We start from the raw sequence: 21,830 nt of genomic DNA, 5'->3' as shown, positions 1-21,830 counted from the left end.
AGAATCAAAGGAATAGTGTCTAAACCAGACTTAGAGAGACTGATCCATGCGTTTGTCTCCAGCAGGTTAGACTACTGTAACGGCCTGCTCACTGGGCTCTCTAAACGGGCTATAAGACAGCTGCAGTACATCCAGAACGCTGCTGCTCGAGTCCTGACTAGAACCAGGAAATACGACCATATTAGTCCAGTGCTCAGGTCTCTGCACTGGCTTCCTGTCGCTCAGAGAATAGACTTTAAAACAGCTCTGCTTGTGTACAAGTCTCTTCACGGTCAAGCGCCAAAGTACATCTCTGACATGTTAGAGCCATATGAACCAACTCGGGCTCTGAGAACCTCAGGGAGGGGTCTCCTGCTGGTGCCCAGAGTCAGGACTAAACAAGGTGAGGCTGCGTTTCAGTTTTATGCCCCTAAAATCTGGAACAGTCTTCCAGAAGATGTGAGACAGGCCTCAACTCTGACAATGTTTAAATCCAGGCTGAAAACAGTTCTATTTAGTTGTGCATATGACACCTGAAAGTATTTTATCTGCACTCTTCACTTTTTAATTACTTAATGATTATTTTAATGGGTTTTAAATTTCTTTCTTTTTTAATTTCTTTCTTTTATTTTATTTTTTTTCCTTTTTAATGGTTTTATTGCCTTCTTGTGATTTTATGTAGCTGTAAAGCACTTTGAATTGCCCTGTGTATGAATTGTGCTCTATAAATAAAATTGCCTTGCCTTGCCTTGCCTTGCCTAAATAATTAATGAGTTAACGCGATAATAACGAGTTAACTCGCCCAGCCCTGCTTTAAACCCATCATAATACTCCCTGCTGGCAAGCTGACCTATTCTAAATGTTAGATTACCTGACCAGTCATTTCATATGTCTACCTGGTAGAATTGTGCACAGTAAGCTTCTGCCTGAAATCTTTTTCTTTACCCTGACAGAATAAAACCGCAAATGACCTCACCGTCATGTTTCAAATGCTGATTCTTTTTCTTGCTTCTGCACATAATCTGTTAATAAGATTTCATGGCCTCCTGACACAATGCCTCTTTAGAAACTGAAATATTTGCATGCAAACTATCATCAGACAACCCTTAGCTCCCAAATCATGTACAAAGTTGAATGGCTGAATACATGCAGAAAAAGCTTGTCACAGAGCCTCTCGTGTTTCCTCTGAATTGTTCCAAGTTAGTCTTAGAATTTATTCCAGATGTTGTTTCATAATTGCTATCGTTTATCATTCAAGAAATTTATAAAACTATAATATAGCCATATGAATAATACTGTGTGAGCCCTGCTCAATAGTTTTGAAAAAATATTCTTCTGTGAACAGAAGACAGAACCAGCTGCAGCTGAGACCATTAAGGTATTATACAATCACAGAACTGTGATTCATTCCCAAGCACAGGTCACCAAAATATTGTACTTATGAGACAAGATGATATACAAGTAAAAGCTCAGGCAATAAAACAGTGAGCCTTGAGTGTAACAGAAAAAGTACTTAGTTTGCACAGAAAAAGTACTTAGTTTGCACTAAGTTCTTTACATTATAATGTCACATACATTTCATACTTTACCTGCCTCATACTGTATAATAACATCATTTTAAATTTCAATATTGTGAGAGAAACTACTGGAAACAGCCAGAGGAAATGGACTCATGATGAAAAATCAAGACACCCAAATGAATTAAGGAAAGAAGTATTTAAGAAGTTACGCTCTTCTTGCACCATGATATTTGCAACACATAAAGCATACATGTACATTGTACATTTCCAGCGATTCTCAGCCCTGACAGCTAATTACCAAGAGTGAAATCAATGCCCCTGGTTGCCAAGAAGCATCAGTTTGACTTCTAATAATGCTAACTGATTTTTTTCAAATCTAACTAAGCCTGCCAATAGTTTTTGAACCCTTTAATGTCCTGCTCTAATATTTGTTAAATCCCATTTTTCAGTGACTATACTGTATCTTATCAAATAGATGTGGAACTAAACCTACCTAAACCATCTCCACTTCTAAGTTTAGCTATGCAATGCTAAAAGAAATTTATAAGAAATTAAATATTATGTCCCAACTTCTTTTAATCTACATATTTTTAACATATGGCGTCACCCCAACCGTTTGCAGAAAAATAAGATTGACTTCAATTATTATTGCTCCAAGGAAATGAAAAAAAACACAAATAATTAGTTCTCCTTTGCTGTTTTCTCAGTATTGACATTAAATGGATAACTGCATAACTTGGCCTGGTTCCATGTTTTATTCTGACGCAACAACAGGGTTGCACTGGTTCAAGGCGGAATGATATGATTGTATAGGACTCACATGTTATACTCTGCATTTCAAACATTCAGACATCATTCAGAAGTCATGCAGGTAATTTAATTGCAGACAAAAAGATTCACCAGATGCTGTTACACACCCCTGGTATGTTAAATCTAATCTTTGATTCAGCAGAGGGCTGAATTAACAGACTTATTGAACCGACTGTCAGTCAGAAAGCCAAACAACAACATGCCCTTGCTTTCAATCGACCGCAGTGAGCTGGAAAATATTTGAGACAAAAACAGTATGGATTTCATTTCTCGTTTGAATTGAAATGTACTGTACTGGTGAGGGGGAGGAACAAAACAGAAATATGGAGATGGATATTTGATATTGATCTGGTCAGCATTTGTGTTTTTCAACAGTTCTCTCAGAAGATTTGCTCCGGCTCGTTACTGAACTGCAAAGTAACCTTGAAAACACACAAATTGCTATCATATCCTCTGCCCCTGGCTTTCTACTTTCTGTGATAAGAGATGACAAATGGTTGCAATCACATCTTTGTACAAAGTCCTTTATTATGCATAAATATGTAGCAAACCTTAACAGTTTCCAAATTCTGTACACATTTTTCCATTAGGACAACTGCTTGTGGTTTATACACAAACTGCTAATATAATTAATATCACAACATTGTTGGAAACCTACTTGTTGCATAGATAGAACATAAGCACCTTGTTAAAGTAAACTCATACTGTAAACTTCACTGGTTATTTTGGGTGATAATAGCTCAGCTGAAAATCCTCAGCTTCTCTAGCTGTCTCATTTGTCTCATTTTTACAACCTTCAAATGTCTCCTGGACTCAAAACCTCACAGGCTGATTTGCATTCACCACTCTCCGGACTCAGTTACTCAAAGTGCTGGTCCCCTTTACATCACCATCACCACAGGAAACTTTGAGCTATGTCAAAGAATTTCATTCAATATTTGCTGGGAGTCTGCCCACATCGATGTATTTTGTACACTGGCTATATGAAACAAAACTCTTGAGAGCTTGCTGGATTGATCTGCACCACAAAATAATTGATTCAAGACATGTTTAATTCTAAATAGCAATGAAAAAAGATCCTGAAAGTCTTGACTCAAACGTGTAATTATACCTGCTTTTTTCTTTAAAACTTAATTAAAAGGGTGGAAAAGGTGATAATGTGTCTAACTGTAATATCTAAAGGTGTTCGCTGTTTCTTCAGCTTCTTCGACTTTGCCAAATGAAAATGCACTTTATGATGAAGTTATGGCAAAGTTAATGTTTGCTGGGTTGCAACCAGCTGAAACTGTGAAAAAAGCCCATCACAAAATATCCCTCAATGTCAATAAATCAGTGAACATAAAAGCATCCACACAAGAATTTGTCAATCAACAACGGAGCTAAGAAAGGTGAGCAGATGGAAAAAGCAAAATGACTAAATTCTCTGCTGCCCTTGAACTGTAAGCTATTTCTGTAATCCAGAATATACAGGTTTTCTTTCCAAAAACAGTCAAGGCAGCATTTCAGCCAGTCTGGAATTAAACATTTCAATTAAGCTTCATGGTGTAACCTGATAAGCCATCCAATTATTCTGCAGCGGGTGTCATGACAACAACACAGAGGCTCTGCTACCTCCCGCCGTCAGAATTTTTCTCAGCCAGGATACCATGAATACAGAGAGAAGGACCACTTCAGCGAAACTCGGGCACAATATTATACCCTCTTGACAATGAACGTCATATGAGAGGTGGATAAAAATAAACTCCACAGTCTAAGTCTATAATAAGATTAGGGAAAAGTAATTTCAACTCATCAGAGAGATGCTTGAGAGAGAAGACGTTGCATTTTGACAGTACGGCGCAGGCTGCAGTTAAAAGTGGAAAGAGTGAAATGTGTGGATCAGTTGAACAGATTACTCACTTGAGAGCAGATGTTTTATGATCATGTAATGCATGTATAACTAAATGCTGTTCTGAAAAAATAAAGAAACTCCTGCGGCTGTAAAATTCACACACTCAAATCTGTACAAATTGTCTAATCTACAGTGATGCAAAACATACAAGCATCTATACGCTCACATCTCAACAAGAATGATAAATACTTTTTTTCTTTTTTAAAAACCCACCTGTGTGAAGCCTTGATTCTGAGAATTTTCAATGATACAATATGCCCACAAATTGTAAATACATACAGCTTTAACAATGAAAAAATACAGCAGATGGAAATGGATATCTGTTCCATTAGACTGGACCTTAAAGAAACAGTTGGCATAATCTAATGTTGTCGCCATCTTTATGTACAACGCTGAATGAACAAGATGATTATTAATAGGGTCATTACAGATACTCCAGTAAGACAGCTGAAGTCGATTGTTACAGAGATGTCTGCCTGTTTCTGCCAGAGAGAGTTTCAGTTGCTGCACTAAACAAGGAAAGGAAAACAGGTTTGTCACATTACAGGAAACAAGTTCTTGAAAATAAAGCATATTGTTCATTTTGATGACAGATTCACATGGAGCAGTAACGATGTGTTTGCAGATGATTTCTAAAGCAAGATTAAGACTTGTTTATCATAAAGGGGAGTTTTACACATCAAATGTCACATAAGGCATTATAGCAGTTTTTAGCCTTTGGTTGTCTACATAGTTTCTGACTTAAAGCCTGCACTGCAAATTGGAAGCATTGAGTTTTTAGCTTACCACAGTTCAGTCTATTCTATTAGCATATTTTGTGTCTTGTGAGCACAATACTAAATTCCTGATTTTTTTCCCCATGTGTATGGCTGATGTCCCTCAGCTTTAGCTCATTTACATTTTGAAATGTGACTGAAAACAGCATTGTGGCCCCACTTGCACTACTTGGTGACCTTGAAGCTTTGAGCCACATTTTATGGCATTCCTCGAAAGGAATAGGCTCTCAGGTTTGTGGATTTTGGTCTAAGACTAAAAGAAAGATTTAAAAAAAAAAAAGCAATCAAATCGTCTTCTTTTATGAGATGAATGACATCCTCCACTCTGCTCCATACAATCTGCTGTAGAGCAAACCTATTTGCATGATGACTGATCAGCTTAATCTGCTGAAGAAGGCTGCAAGATGTAATTAAATGAACCAGCCCATACACTGGAAATTTTGGGGGCCCAAAACACTTTTATAAACTGCATGCAAGCATGTGAAAAAGAAAGTACACCCTCTTCCATTTCTAAAGTTTTATGTTTCCGGACATAGTAAAAAAAATAATCTAGTCCTTACTCACTCTTAAAATTACAAAAATGCCAAACAATTTAGAGCCCATTATACTATAGTGAGAAAGAGCATTCACAAGTGGAACTCATTCAGCGCAGTAGACTAGCCAATCTTCTCAGCAGTGGATGTTCCAACTAGTTCAAACCAAGTTCTTACTGTGTAATGCTCAGAATAACTGCAAAAAACCAAGAGCTGCATCTCAGACTCTATAGGCCTCAGTTAGCATGTTAAATGTTAAAGTTCATAACAGTACAATGAGAAAAACAGACTACAACTACTGGAACAATGCTCTTAGACAGACGAGACAGAGGTGGAGATGTACAGCATTGTGTTTGGAGAAAACCAAACGCCTCATACCAACTGTCAAGCAGAGTGGTGGTGGGGTGAGGATTCTGCAGTCACAGAGCCTTGTCCCCTTGTAGTCACTGAGTCGACCATGAACTCCTTTGAAGACCAAAATATTTTAGAGTCGTATGTGAGGCCAGCCTTACTAACAGCAGATGTTTGGCTGAAACTGGGTCATGAAGCAGGACAGCACAGCAGCAAATCTACAACTGAAAAAAACAAACTAGTAATCGAGGAGAAGTCCAGAATTCAGACCTGAATCTGTCTGAAATACTGTGGTGGGACCTTAGGAGAGCTGCGCATTAATAAATGCCTGCAGACGTCAGAGGCAATATTTGAAAGAAAAAAATCCCCCAATACCAACCACGTGACCATATGAAAACATCATACAGAAAATGATTGATCCAAGTTATTGCTGGCATTTCTATTGCTATGGATCTTCAAGCTATCCAATCATGGCAGGTATCTATTTTCCAAACACTACTTCTATAATTTTGGTTTAGTTTTAGTTAATTAAATAATGACACAGTGTAATGTCTCATGAGTTATTCATAAGAGGAAGCAGTTGCCTAAATTTAAAACCCGTTAGAGACTGGATGTTTTTTTTATGATGCTCTGATACATAAAACCTTAGAAGTGAATGAGTGTACTTTCTTTTTTCCCATGACTGTAATAAAGCACTCCATTTTGTTAATTTTACATGTATACCTCCTTGAAATCAAAGTCTCTCATTTCCAGCAATTGCAATCTTTCTTGTCGTGTTTATATTGCCATAAAAAGATCAAACAGAGGTGTGTTTATTTGTCTCTGTGTCTAATTGCTACACAACGTGAAGACTAATTCTCAAACCAAATGGTTTGATCAACATGTCTGACTGAATGACACATTTAACTCATCCAAGTTCTACGCCAGCGTCTGATGATTAAGACATTGGACTTCTTCCAGTGAGACAGGCTGCCAAACAAACAAGACCAGAGAGCTTTTAGCATATTCAGAAAGATGTGTGCACACACTTATCTAGGCTGTAATAAAGTAGATGTTCGTGCAATATTTATCACAACATGTGGAATTCATGTGTGAAAACATTTCTCTAATTGTGATTAAAGAAAGAAGACTCATCCCAAACTCAACACTCACACTCATCCTGTGATTTTTGAGATGAATTCTTCTTACTTGTGTTGCTGTATGACACGATGTGCGCTCAATATTTCACCTGGCAGGCTGTCAAAATCTGACTATGGCTGGAGATGAGTGTATAAACCAAGGGGAGTGTATATTGACCTGCAGGAATTCACAGGAAGAGCCTTATATAATATCAGAGTGGCCATTTTGATTTTTCTGCAGAAGAACAAACACAGCCTCCCTGACTCAGCGTGTGCAATATACAATATTCTCTCTGATCAATCAAAACTTGTTGTATTGTGTCTGTCTTGGAGACTGGAGCGTGCTTCCTGTCTATGTTCTTTGACGCTGTAGGATGGGCAGTTATTGCCAGTGTGTATGAACTCATTGTTGCACACAGGCAACAGATTTTCTGTGGAAATCTTCAGGGGACTCAGAGCTGCATTGTCAGGGACGGGTTCGGAGCGGGACTCGGCCAGTCTAACAGAGAGAGGAGAGACATCGCAAGAGAGGTCAGATACAATAAATATTCAGTCAGAAAAAGAAATCAAAATACATGCCGGAGGTTAAAAATTGCAAAAACAATACAGCAGGGGCACACGAGGCTGCGGATTTGAATGAGTGTCGTGGCAGTGAACAAGTCGAAGGGCAAAGTGCAATGTGAGGGGTCAACAGTGGCATATCAGTGGAGAATTAGAACTTCAGAGTGTCCACAGTAAAATACAAATTGCCATCAAATAAAGAGAACTTAAACACAAAGTGAGTCTATGTGGGATTTCATTGTAGAGTTTTCAAAGTGTTTCAAACAAAGACCCAAAGTATCGGTTTTCCGAGCAGACCCTTGCTGGCACAGAGCTGCACTCGGACACCTTTGCTGTTTAAGACTGCTTCCACTGCTGGGACATCATTTTGTTCTGCATTGATACAGATATAATCTGGTATGGGGTCATTAGTTTTCATACAAATTCTACAATGTTCCTTGTAGCTTGCAGTTGATATTGTAGAAGACAACACGGTGCACAGTTTGGGAGGCACAGTTTTTTATCAATTCTGCTAACTAACGGCGCTTTCTGGACTCGTGATATATGCACATACTGAAACAAAATAACAGACTCATCATGACTTACCAGTATCTGCCTCCTCTACTTCCATGTTGCTGCATGCCAGGCAGGGGACAGAATCATGAAAGAATGAGCCATTGTTAAAGATAACTTAAAAGTGGCTTGAAAATGTGTTTCTTAAAGTGTGTATCCAGATGTGCAATCACTACTCCACCATGAGTTTAGTAAGCTACATGTAACACTCAACCTTAAATTACCGCACTTTAAAAAATGACTTATGACATTTAGATAGGTACGCAGTGCTAAACCAGCAGCTGCATAAGGTCAACATTAATTAAAAAAAAAAAAAAAACTTAAATACAAACTGAATCATTTAATTAAACCCCCTGTGAACTGATGTTGAAGTGAGGAGCTGTGAAGACCATTTGCACTGGCTATATGCAGAGAGGCTCCAATGGAATGACTTCTATAATATAATATTCTAAAAGTACAATTTCTACAGAGGTCTAAATCCTGACCTCTGTGGAAACCGTTAATTAAAATGATTCTATTCAGATTGGTCTGGTGTCATGAGCTGCAGCCGCGGTCGCAAAGCTATAAAGCAATACTAGTGGCCCTATAGAGTTCGTTAACACCCAGAATAAAGTGGTTTACAGTAAATCTACAATAAATTGACCCCCACGCACTCTTTGAAATTAAGTGGGGAATCAAAAACCTAAAAAGCCCAAGTGATGGTGCTTATCTGTTCCACCCAAGCCAACCTTAGGAATTAGTTATTTTTCATGAAATATAAAAAACTAAAAATTATTCTTAAAGGTGAGAATTTAGGACCACTATAGTAAAATATAAAAGTTGTCATTATATCTTGGTAACATTTTTCTTCTAAAAAACAATAAATAAATCATTGCTTTAAGGCTAGAAACAAATCTAATACACTTTTTTTTAAAGGCATGTCTTTGATCTGACTGCAGACTGTTGAGGGCTGAGCTGAGCGCAGTAGTTTGAGCTCTGTTTGCCAAAAAAATAAAAAAAACTTCCCAAAATGCCAGTGATTTGTCAGAAGTATGTGTGGCAGCCGGCAACACTGAGATGTCTTATCTTCAGTCTTAAATCTCGATTTAGTTGTAGATATAACCTTTATGCAAATATAGCCTACTTTTTTACCAATGAAACAAAACTGAACTAAGACAAAAAAAAAAAAAAACAGGAAATCATTCAAAGTTGTGATCCTGATTGCTCGTCCTTAAGGCCACATGTCTGGTTTACAAAAGCACCCACTTAATGAAGCAGTTTTTAGGAGGAGCAGAAATTTAGCTTACTGTAGAAACACCTAAAACAAAAATGAGATTACTGGATCTTAGAAGAGTTTCTGTCGACCACACTCTACATCAGTCGTCCTTCAGGTATTTTCAAATTCACATGTAAATTTTCACGGGTTTTGAAAAAGCAGGCTCCAAACAGAAACATGGAAAATACTCTCATTTTTGCTGCACACAGAAGGAGACAAAACATCGGTCAAATGTCTTACATAATTTTGCACCTCTTTGTAGTAATCTGGTGGTGTTTGCATCTCTCTTTGGGGTAAATTTGCCTCCATTTATGATTGTTTAGTGTCTATCCTGTTGTCTGCTATTGTCTACCTTGAGTTTGCGATGGTTTTATGAATCACTGTCGATCAGTGTATCTCTCTGTGTGTTCTTTCTGGATGTCTTTTGCATCTCTTTGTGATAGTATGCAATTAAATAACGCCATTATTGTATTCCCTTTCAGACATTACGTCTCAGTGAGGTCACCTTCCATTAAATTTGGATTATTTTACCTCTTGGTCGCCTTGCATCTTTGTAGTCTTTTCCTGTGTTTTATGGTCCTTTTGTTCCTCAAAAGAGATGTTAAGTGACTTATTTGTTTTTCTTTGCTGTTCTGTTTTTTTTTTTCTACATCAAATTAATACATTGGCCCAGTGTGCCATGTCAATAAACTGTCATTGCATGCTGTATTAAATAGATGTGACCGCCATAACAACAACATGCATGTTCAATGTTTCACGACTGATGTAATTGACCGCTGCTGCGCAACAACTGCAGAGCTCGACATCCTTGCTGATCCCTTCAGCGGACATTAGCCTTATCACTCCATACTGGTGCTTCTTCCAGAGTATCACATTTTACTGTCTTCCTTTTGACGTCTGTCCAAACTTAAGGCCAACGCTTCCTCATTCTTGTTGAGATCTGTCCTGATGATGACATGCCTTCATTTCCTGACCTACATCCACATCCAGCCTACATCCACATCCAGCCTACATCCACATCCAGGAAACTTCCACATGGACATCTCCGTCTGCCTCCCATTTGCCCATTTGCTCCCCCCCCTGCCTACGTCCATCACAGGAAGCAGATATATTAGCCGCAGGCAGAGCAGTTTAATGTGTTGCCATCTCTTGAATGTAAGGGGCTTCATCCCTCTGTAGCTTCACACTCTCTAAAGAGGGCTATTAAAGTACTGCAGCACACATACACAATGAGCTGGTTATAAAAAGAAATGGGAGCAAAGCAGGCACTTACATGCTCTCTGGACAGGTATTGAGGACAATTATCTGGTGTTGTGTTAGTGTGTTCGGTTGAGTGTGTGATGAAAGTGTGTCTATTGTGAAAGTAGGAACAAATTACATGATATTTTAGTCGTAAATATATTCAGAAAGTCTGTGTGTTTGAGTATCTGATATTGATTCACCCAGTGCTGGATGTGTTTTGTGTGTTTTTCATGTTATTTCTGGCCTGCATTTTTATGTCTCTGCAGGCATCTCACACCAAGGAATGTCAATTTTGTCACAATCTTTTAGAGATTACAAAGTGTTGCACTCTAATCCCAAATGAAGTGGTGATGTATTGTGGGTCACCCTACCAGCTTTCTGTTTGCTGTGTTTCTGACAGCTCTGTCAGTATGTTTGCCTGTTAGGGGGGCAATCAAAGGATCGATAGTATTTTCTGTTGTGTTCAATAGCAAATTACAGCAGAGACTTTACAAGTGTTCAGGGAATTCTCTTTACATCTGACTTCTAAAGTCGCTTCTGCATGTTGATTAAGCTTACAGGAGCTTGTTAAAGTGTTGTGCTCAGCAGAGCACACTATACAGTGATGATTAAGTTAAATAAATATTGATAAATGATTCACTTTTAACAATAGAGGCAAAGATAACATAAGACCAGTATCAGATCAGTTAAAAATATAAAATCCACCAATGGCAGTGGCAAAAATGTATCTAGTGGGTTCAGGTTGTCTTGTAAAGACTTTGCTCTGAAACTCACAAGACTAAAAAAAAACTCACAGCAAAAAAGGGCAATCTAGACACTTAAAGGTCATTGAGTTGGCAAAGGTCTTTTGAGACCTTTTGAGATTTTTTATTTTTTGTACAAATTATTTTTTTATGTTAAAGGTTATAATGAAAGTATTTTGATACATTTGTATGAGAGAATTTGTGCACATTCAAAGATAGCTTCATGAAGGGTTGAAATACTTTAAAACTGTTCAGTTGTGTTTTATAATGCACATTTCTCCATTTATGCTGAATTAGAGAGAAAATAAATAACAAAGACAACAGGTAATGGCCATTGGCCATCAGTCATATCATTATCATTAAACATGCTAAGAAATTGGCCAAATATTTCACAATTAGCATATCCCTACTTTTGACAGTTAAAGAAATAGTCTATAGCTGTGGGTTGTTTTTTTTAAACGCAGCCTTGTAAGCTACGGAGCAATGTTATGAAAGATAGCTAAAACAGATCATATAAAACCTTGGAATTTGAAATAATAAAAATACATAAAACAAACAAAATATTCAAACATAGTTTGCAACTGTCTTTTATAAATCATTCTCTTCAATTCAACAGAAAGAAACATAAATCAGTCTCACATTCACCACAGACAGGAGGTTAAAAAGGATGTGGAGTACAAGGTCCTGCCTCAAACCAAAAGCATCTACTCCCCTCAGACAGGAAGTAGCTGCAGTACTGAAGAACAAAGTGGTTGATGGGGAGGTTGATGGTTGACTATGTGGTTTGACTCACATCAAAACTCTGGGCTTTAGAGGCTAACGTTAACAACGTTTTTTCTTTTTCTTTTTTTGAAAAAAAAAGGCAGATTGTGGTGTTTTGCTCATGGGCCCATCCAGTCACTGTACCGTTAACATTGTTTTGACCAGTCACTATACAGCTGTATCAGATATGGTTTCTCTCCTGCTGGGAATGTTCCTACTCTAATGTTGGAGCTATAAAAAAATATAAAAGCAATTTTATTAACTCCAATTGGCTGCACATCATGCAGTGTGGTCACACAAAAAGAGGGGAAACTGTCTCGAACAGTTGTAAGAACTATAAAAAGCACCTTATAACTGTCTGATCTAATAAAACATGTACAGTTAGGGCAACTAGAGTCATTTGCTAGGTTAGAAGTAAACCATCTATTGAAACTATTAAACTGGGTAGAGTGAGAAAACTATAAGGAGCCTCTTTGCTCTTTTGCACACTCACATGATCCATGATCACATGATCCAAAAATACACTACTTTTGTTAAGTTTTTTCATTCTAAAGATATTTGTTTAAAGCTTCACTAAAAATGTATTGTTCTCTGGGGACAATGTTTTAGAAATGGATTAATACAGTTATTTCTCCATCTGTTGCACTGACTCGCGAAAAAACCCCACAACCATGTGACAATCTGAGCATCGCCCACTCATCAAGTGAGCTGACAAACTATTTCTAAAAAACATTTGATCCAAGTCCAAAGCGAGGAAAAAGGGAAATCTTTTACATGTTTGAAAAACCCTAAGACTTTGACTGAACCACCCTGGAACAGAGCCACTGGTCTGTTTGTGGTTGGCACAAGCAGAACAAAACATGGCCAAAGACCAAATGTCAATCATGCCACAAAAAGTGTGTTTAGAGCAATGGTACAATGTCACCAGAATCTCTTCTGATTAACACTGACCAGGTCACATTGCACGTCACTGTATTTATCTGTTTCTCATTGGACGCATTTCAGTACAAATTTATAACCATCAAAGTGCCAAAAATATCTCTATAAAGGACTCTAAAAAGACACCTGACCTTTAAAACTACAATTTGCCAAATTCAATTTTTCAGGCGAACATTTAAATCGATTGCATGCACGGAAAAACGTCCTTTTATAAATGAAAGAATAAAAGAATATATTGTGTTTTAAAGCAGACCTGCAGTCACAAGCAAAGTTTACCTTGAGAACGCATCTTCGAGTCCATCCTCCACATCCTGTTGAGACACAAACATGTGGATCAATACACATTTAAAGTGCTGCAAATCATAATGCTCGACTGAGTCAGCTCTGTGTCATACCTTGTTGTGTTCAAATGATGTGTAAATCAATTTGTCAACTCCTACTGTCAAAAAACACCCTGAAATAGAATTTTCTTGTTCCAAACACTATTTCTGTATCACAATCAATATCCTTACAGACAGACAGAATCCCTGCAAAAGTCTTTACAGGACAAAATATGACTTTTTAACCCTACACACAGGGGAGGGATGGAAAGATTATTAAATAAACAAGTAAAACAGCGGTAAAAAGCTTGATTTCTCCTGATGCCGTGGGAAACACGCAACAATGAGCACAGATCACTCTGTAGGCATAATATTCTAATGAATACGGTGTCACCTAGTGTTGAATTTCTGTAAGTGAACTACAGGATGACAGAAGAGTCTGTGCCCGAGAAATGTATGCAGCAAATTAGCTAATATCTTTTGATACTGTACAAAAAAATGAATTTATCTCATAATTACGGTCACCTGTTAACCTACAGTAATTATAGCATAAAGGAGGTCACTGTCTGATGTTAAGTTGTGGTGCCTTGACTTTGGCAGTGGTCTTAACTTCATTCAGCATTGACTTGATCTTTTGTTCCAAAGAGTGACGTGTACAGAGAGGGAAAATATAACCACAGTTTTAGCCCAGTTATATCAATCAACAGTTTGAAGGTCAGTGTAGAAACCTACCCAAGAGTCGTGTTTGATTGGTCGTCTTCGAGTGGGGTTACTACGAGGTGACGGCGAGCTGAGAGAAGCAGAGAAGAAGGGCCTCCGGATCCTTTCCTCCATCCCAACCGGCTTATGTGCTGCTGGATGTGTGGGGGGTGGCAGGTGTGGATGAGAGGCTGACAGAGAATAAAGTAAAAGAGCAGAGACAATGACACACAGCGGACAGCGAGAGACAGATGACAGGTGAGGGATAAAGACAGAGAATATCCACACACACAACGGAAAGGACAAGAAGAGAGGCTTGTCAGCTTTTTTATTGAGATACTGCCAGTCTCCGCACCAAGGTTCAGAGAACTTCATCTTATATTCATGGATCTCGCAGACTTTCACTGATCTTTTCCTGCATCACTGTCATGCATGTCTTTGAGTAGAGCGACACAGGGAAATGTAGCTCTACAGTGTGAAGCGTCTCCAGAGATCCACCAGGATTCGCATAGACCTCTGACAGAAGGACAATGGCCACTGCCACTGATGGTGAAGAAAATCTAAATTTTAAAAAGAAATCTGTAAAATTGAGACCAAATGAAAGGATAATTAAACCTAAATGTGTGGCTTCTCTGACCTTCCATTTTGACCTACAGGCCCTGACCTATAAATGTCACGGCCATTAGAAATAACTTAAAATCTAATGTTATCCCCAAAGACTAAGGAGTGGGACATAATTAGGTGATCTTTCCTGTGTGGGAGGTGTGAGGTGTGAGGTGTGACAGTAAAAATGTGTGTGTGAGGCTGCAGCGTCCAGCTACATATTCATAAGTCTCATTGTAGTGGACACACAATAACAGGAAAGGTTATTAAAATGAATAAAGCTGAAATGAGGGATGACAGTGCCATGCAGTTCCCCTGGGCACAGTTACCATAGCAACTTGATGTGACCATGTGTGGCAAAAATGGGATTCTGCTTACTTACGTGTCCCTCAACAGTAATCTTTCTTTGAAAATGTGATAATCCATACAAGGCTTATGGGTGATTTTTGAATATAATTACGGTCAATTAGTGAGGACCCCTTAGAGGAAGAGATCATGTACCTTCCTGAGACACTCCTGTCTAAATAAAGGGCAAATAAAAAAAGAAAAGAAAATTAAAACATTAAACAGTTGCTGAATATGTTCCTGTGTGGCAGCTTCCCCGTCGATGTCGAGTTTAAGTCTGTGAAATCTTTCAAAACCTGATCTGAAATAAGAATATACAGGACAATGCAGAAAAGGCAGATACTGACGTTGTTGTGTGCTTTGAGCTAATCTTAATCAAAAGGATGCAAAAATTTGGGGCATTCGGTTAGCTGTAAAAAAAAAAGTAGGTCCAACTTCGATCAATTGGCACAGCTATTGCTTAAAGCACAAACGTGGACCTTGGTGTGAAGAATCAGGAGACTGGCTATAATGAGAGCGAAAGGTTTTAGACGCAGTAGAGTCAAACAGCAAAAGTGGAAAGAAGAAGAAAAAGAAAAGGTGCCCACACAGCTTTACTGATTGGCTCCTAAATATACGACTGGCCACAGAAACATGTACATAATCATGTTGAGTGGAAACTATTGGACTTGTAAGGGTGAAGTCAGTCTGGAAGAATAAGCTCCAGAGAGGATGCTCTTACTTTAAATCTGAATCTAATTACTGTCTCAGTTCAGGGATGGCTACATATTATGGTTATCATTTTTACAATACTGATAAAATTACTGTAATCTTGTTACTGGCAGGCAGATGTCTTTATTTACGACCACTCAATATGTTGAAATAATCTGTCACCTCATCTTCAACCTCTCATTCTTTGTGCTGTGTTACAGTTGAAATAGGTTCTGCAGCAAAAAGCTCCAACCCAGTATTAAATCCTCGTAATCCTAGGGATTGACTAAATAGTTGAACGTGACAGCACGTTTTTGTCGGAACAGTAACTCCTGAATGAAGCCAGCAGCCAGTCAGCTTAACTCAACTTCCAAATAAACAGTAGAAGGCAGGGGAAGACAAAACATTATGGTTTAATGGGGTGTGTCAGTGACACATATATTAAAAAATACCAACCTAAACATTCACCTAAAGAACGGTACATTTAATCTGTCAAGGATGCTAAAAAGGTGAGAGTTAGTCAGATAAGAGTTTACCTCAGCTGACTTGTAAATAATCAGTGATTTGACAGTAGAATTTTCTAAACATTTGGCTGTGCTCAGCTCTATTAAAGGTTGCACCTTTCCATGATAAAATCATGTGTCTGGTTCTTGGTGCGGAATCCAGTTTGATGCCCAGGGACACTGGATGAGTACAAAATGAAATTATCTTACCTGCTGGAACACACTGTGCCTCTGTCGTCTCTATCTGCCCATCGCCTGCTGCACAGGAACAGCAAGTCCCAGCCTTCTTGGTTTTGTCTGTGAACAAAGAACCAAAAACCAAACCAATTGAATGAAAAAAAAAAGACAAATTCTCTCCCAAGGTGAGCTTGAAAACCAACAGAATTACTTGTAAATAGAGTCTGACACGTCATGGTTTACACACTTTGGTTTCCTCTTGTTGCTTGGGCAGACTTACCTTCCTGAGCAATCTCCCAAAGATCCAGGGCTACTTTAAAGGCCTGTGCTACTGTTAATGTCACAGCCTGAGCCTGCAGGGGGAGAAAGATAAGAATTCAATTGCAAAATATTGTACCTAAATTATTCATTTAAAAAAAAAGAAGAAGATATTTGTGTTATTCCAATTTATGCACAGAAAAGGTTTCATTTTTTTCCAATAGCTTTTTCATAGCAGTAGGGTGCAATTATTAAAAAAGCCACAAGATGGAGCCACACACCATTCATACGATTCCAATGCTGGTTTCTAAAGTTATCATACTTGTAAACAAAGCATGTATTAAACAGATCTATGATATACAGTAATGTGGAGAAGAAAGTACACCCTCTCTACACTCTCTAAGGTTTAATCTATCAGGACATTATAAAAGGATAGCCTGGCACGTATTCGTTATGCCTTAAAATGAATCAAATACGCCTTCAGATGAACAACAACATATTGCACCATATTAGATTGTGTCGTTATCCACATGATTTGAAAAAAGACAAGGACAAAATGCAGAAGCTGCTTTAATAGGAATCAAGATCGTCTTCTCTTTCCAGGTTTTGGAAAGAGAAGACGATCAAACTTGACTATTGAGAGGAAGTAAAAGTTGGGACAAGGTTTCCACAGATGAACCTGTGGAAGGATCATTAACTTAATTGATTAATTGAGCAAGTGTGAGCACCTCGATAAAAGCAGAGGTGTTGTCATTTTGTCGGTCTGGACCATTCAAGTGTGCGTTAACAGCAAGAAAACAAGACTTCAGAGGTGATCTTAGAGAAGCAATTGGTGCAGCACATCATTATGGGAGGGGTTATAAAGCAATTTACAAACAATTTGGAATCCATTATTCAAAAGTGAGAACGTTTATTCGCAACTGGAAAACATTTGACACAGTTTCCAGACGGTGCAATGCTCAGAGGAACTGCAAAAATCCAGAGAGCGTCATCTCAGACTCTTCAGGTCTTAATTAGTTTGTCAAATGTTTCATCTTTACAAACAACAGGACTGCTGGAACAATCTCCTTTTTCCCCCCTTATAGTATATCCTGATACATAAAATCATAGGATTGAAAGAGGGTGTTCTTTATTATTCACATGACTTTATAAAAGTGTTGGTACAGGTGGTGCAGACTTACAATTTTCCTTTTTTGGCAAAGAAACGCATGGCACTCTAGCGTCTCGTTGAACTGACTCTGAGATACATACGCAAAGACCTTATCCTGAGTTTTATCTGCAGTGCAGTATGATATTCTGCAAGAGAAGAAGAAAAAAAATACACGTTACTCCAGTTTAACAATATCAGTTTAATAGATATATGTCCATCTGTGACAGCAATGTCATCAGGCAAACATCATTTTGAAGCAAGCATTACACATACGGAACAAAGGACTAAATTTTCGCGACATTATTCGCTAGCTTGCACTGTTAACAAACCCTCATACAGCAAGGTAAGCTACACCATATGCATGTCAAGTTGGGTTATAACTTTTCCATCGCGTGGGACCTTTTGCATATGCATAAGCACACCAATCACAGCATGAGAGCACAGTGGTCATGAATAATATGCTGATCAAATCCCACAGCTGGGAATGGTGGAGCAGGACAACCACCAGCAGCACAGACACCTATAAGAGATGCTTTATGTGTGTTACAAAACAAAGCTTTGTCAATCGACACTGGTTCTTAGTTATAAGCATATGGATAATGCATGTACAAGGACAAAATGACAACCTTTACAAAACTGGAAACTTTATGAGGATGAGACAGCTTTGACATCTCGCTGAGCAACCATTACAGAGAGGCCTCCTATAGAACTATTGTAGAACATTTTTTAGGAAAAACTCCTTGACAGTTACATAATATGTAAAACATCGTGTCAACCACAGCTAAAATCTTCCTTTGTGAAGTAAGTTTGTTGAAATATCTGAGTTTCCACCGTGAGAGCGAGAGGGAAAGTCTCAGACACCAAACCGATCAGCACTGTGACTGCATTGCACTTGAAACCTCATTCCCTGTAGTCACGCTGAATTTCTCATGGAATTAATATATGCTTTTCAAGAAATCCAATTGTCTGAAACTCCAGTCACAGCCATGTTTTCCCCCAGTAATGTAAAAGCAATCAAGACAAAGCTGATCAAGTTTCCTCTCCCACAGCAGCTTCTGTGTGTTTACTGAGACAGAACCAATGAATTTGCTTTGTCAGGTTTTAATGTCGGCTGTTAGAAGTCACTGCATGAGTTTGTCTGAGGTTTTTAGCTAAACCAGCAGAGTGCGTCATGGTGGTTACTTTAAATAGATGTGTAAATGAGCCACAGTGAGTGATGCACTTGACCTTTTTCACAAGATACAGCCTTTATTGTAAGCAGCACAAGGACAATTGGGTGCTTTGTATGCCAGGTGAAAAACTAAAAGGTATGAGCTAAAGTCTGTCATCATCATCGCTGAAGGATGACACCAGAAGAATGTGCTCAGCACAAGGTGGATCATTGTGTAATCTGCCATCATTACAGCAACTTGTAAACTGTATGCAAAAGGGATTTGTAGATTGCATGATGCCAGCCCACTTCAAAGGGGGAGAGAGAGGGCATTAAAATGAAGTTATTCATTAGATCAGCTAACAAGCATGGAATCACCAGCGCTTACATCTCACTGTTAGATTGTTTGCTGGCTTGCTATACTGATGCATGACCCACATAGCAATGCCCAGGACACCCGGCATTCCCTGCGCTCTAACTTATATTTGGGCTGCAACTGCATAAAAATGAGCAGAGAAAAAGCCGAGATGTTTGACCTATTTGAGATTGAAAAACAAGAGAGATGTTAGCAAAGTAGAGTAACTGCAACATATAAACTCAATGCTTAAGTTACGGAAATATAATCTTCTAATTTCCATAGACATTTTGCACAACCTGAAATTTCCCATATTTCAGTGGACTTGTACTCTCTTTAGGTCCAGTGTAGTTCCATCTAGTGGCTCAAACTACAGATTGCAACCAAATGAATACCGCTCACCTACCCCGAAACTCTGGTGGTTGAGAAAAATGGCAAAAGCCTGTTCTGGAGTCAGCGTCTGGTTTGTCCCATCTGGTGTTTAGTAACAACATGGAAGTGCAACAGGATAGAGCGGCGACGAGGACGACCTGGAGCATATTTGGTTATAAATCCCTCTTTCTAAGGTCCTAAAAACACAAGTTCTTTTCATTTGGATTCCACACTAATGAAGACATTATTGTATTATTGTCACTGGATCATCCTTAATGTTACATACTCAAACTTTAAGCCTCCACTTGACATCATGTTGCTGTTTGTATACTCAAAATGTATAAACTCAACAAATACAGAAAATACTGCATACAGTGATGAAAAGGGCTGAGCTCTCAGAAACATTATAGAAGCAGGGATGTTTAAACTAGTAAATTTTTATAGAGGGAATAACAGTGTTTTGGATTTTAGACTATTTTCTGCCACTGATTTTACCTTGGTTATACTTTTTAGTTACTTACTTAGTTTCTAATTCTTAACTCTCTACATCTGTTAGATGTTAGGCTCTTGTCTATGGTCACCAATTTATTTTTGGGTTCTGCTAGAAAAGTCTCAGTGCTCAAAAACACTATTTTTCCCCTTTTTTTACATTGCTCAGGCATCTTGTCACCATCTGACACTTCTTCTAAGCATCTGTCTTTTTAAGGCTTCTCTCCTGAGAAGGTCTGCTCTGACAGTTCAAGTGATGGATCCAAAGTGGTGGATTGCAAAGCAGCTGTGTATTTTTAGGTTTTTAGGCACAAGGCGGGCCTGATGCCATTAAATAAAGAAAAATTGGACAACAAACTAACTGTTTCAGGCAGTTAAGGAGTTCTTTTTTTAGGGAGAGAATAACTTTTCTTGGTGTAATCTTTGGGCTATATAACCGTAAACAAACGGTAACCCCAAAAAGCATTCTATGACCCTTTTTAATGCGGTTCATGTGTTATTTGTGTGCATTTTTAACAATATGCTGATTTCCATGAATATTACTGTATGCTGTAAGCAAAATGAGCAAACAGGTCAGTGCACATGCAGTGCATGTCAGACAGTCCAGCACACCCTGGGATACTGTATGTGCATTCGAAAGAATCTGTGACATCGATATTAAACTGTGCATGAAATAATATAATCACTCTGAGCAACATGGCAGATGGTTCCATTCACTCATGGACAAATTGGAAAATTGGTCATTGTATGTATCATAGTAAGAATAATGTGAATCTGCCAACAAAAAAAACACTTAATTAGAATGAACACATGTTTAATAGTTGATCTTTTCTTAAAGACACTCAGGTTGTTACTATTAAAAGATGAAAAGATGATAACTGGGACGAAAAAAATCATTTTAATAACAACTGCAGACGTAACAACCATGGCTCAAAATCACAGTAGAGGCCATCAGTTTGAAAGAAAAAAACAGAAAGAAAAATAATTGACGGTATCACACTGAGCTTGAACAACAGAAGCTGAGCTGTCAGTCTGCATCATATCTCCAAAGGAGCTCTCTGGACTGTAAGCCTTTGATCTTCTCACTGTGCAGAGCACCGGTACTTGTGAGGCAGAGAGGGAATATTATTGGAAATATTTAAATATTTACTGAACAAAGCCTCTACAGAACTTTAAACATCAAAGCCTCAAACTTCCAGAATAAACGGAATAAAATGGGTCTGCTGTTCAAAAATCAACTACTTCGGTTCTGCTTTCAATCTACCAGTAGTACGACAATGGAAGAATAAATAAATACAAAAAAGATGTTTGCTTTTGTTGCAGGGCAGCAGTCAATGAAACCATTTTGGTAGATAGTGAAAAAAAACTGCCAGAGAAACATAAAATGGCCAAATATTCCCATGAATATGCATGGACACCGTCACATCCTCACGTCAGAGAACCCATACACACTTCCAACAGCATGTCAGAGCAGCGTGCATCATCACCAGGTGGGGTGTCAGTCAGCATTACAGTCGTCTCATTCTGACCCTCATGTTTTGCTGATTGATATGCTGTTTGGTCACTGCGAGCTCTTGTGAGAATATGAATCAGTAACACAGGTCCAGATGGAGGCTGAACACCCTCACAATGTTCCTCTCACTGGTAGAATCTGTCTGTAGGTTTTTAAACAAAGGATGTGTTTCAA

The 21,830-nt window shown here is 38.4% G+C and overlaps 1 protein-coding gene across 3 annotated transcripts in view; it reads right to left on the bottom strand.

Annotated features, from left to right (window-relative positions):
- Window positions 1–2,817: 2,817 nt before the first annotated feature.
- Window positions 2,818–21,830, bottom strand: part of LOC142375457 (low density lipoprotein receptor adapter protein 1) — a 46,014-nt gene continuing 27,001 nt past the window's right edge. The window contains exons 4-10 of one of the 3 annotated variants that reach the window (XM_075459478.1): window positions 17,809–17,923; window positions 16,650–16,722; window positions 16,403–16,489; window positions 14,085–14,242; window positions 13,309–13,343; window positions 8,125–8,153; window positions 7,337–7,477 (exon numbers count right to left, since the gene is read on the bottom strand). In XM_075459478.1, coding sequence (XP_075315593.1) covers window positions 7,431–7,477; window positions 8,125–8,153; window positions 13,309–13,343; window positions 14,085–14,242; window positions 16,403–16,489; window positions 16,650–16,722; window positions 17,809–17,923 — 544 coding nt within the window. In that variant the 3' untranslated portion in view covers window positions 7,337–7,430. Of the gene's footprint in view, window positions 7,478–8,124; window positions 8,154–13,308; window positions 13,344–14,084; window positions 14,243–16,402; window positions 16,490–16,649; window positions 16,723–17,808; window positions 17,924–21,830 lie in introns of all 3 variants that reach the window. The other 2 variants (XM_075459477.1, XM_075459479.1) reach the window with 2 other exon arrangements.

The sequence above is a fragment of the Odontesthes bonariensis genome, chromosome 24 (assembly GCF_027942865.1).
Source record: "Odontesthes bonariensis isolate fOdoBon6 chromosome 24, fOdoBon6.hap1, whole genome shotgun sequence".
NCBI lineage: Eukaryota > Metazoa > Chordata > Actinopteri > Atheriniformes > Atherinopsidae > Odontesthes > Odontesthes bonariensis.
The sequence above is the reverse complement of the archived record's forward strand: the minus strand, read 5'-3'. Positions and strand labels throughout refer to the sequence as shown.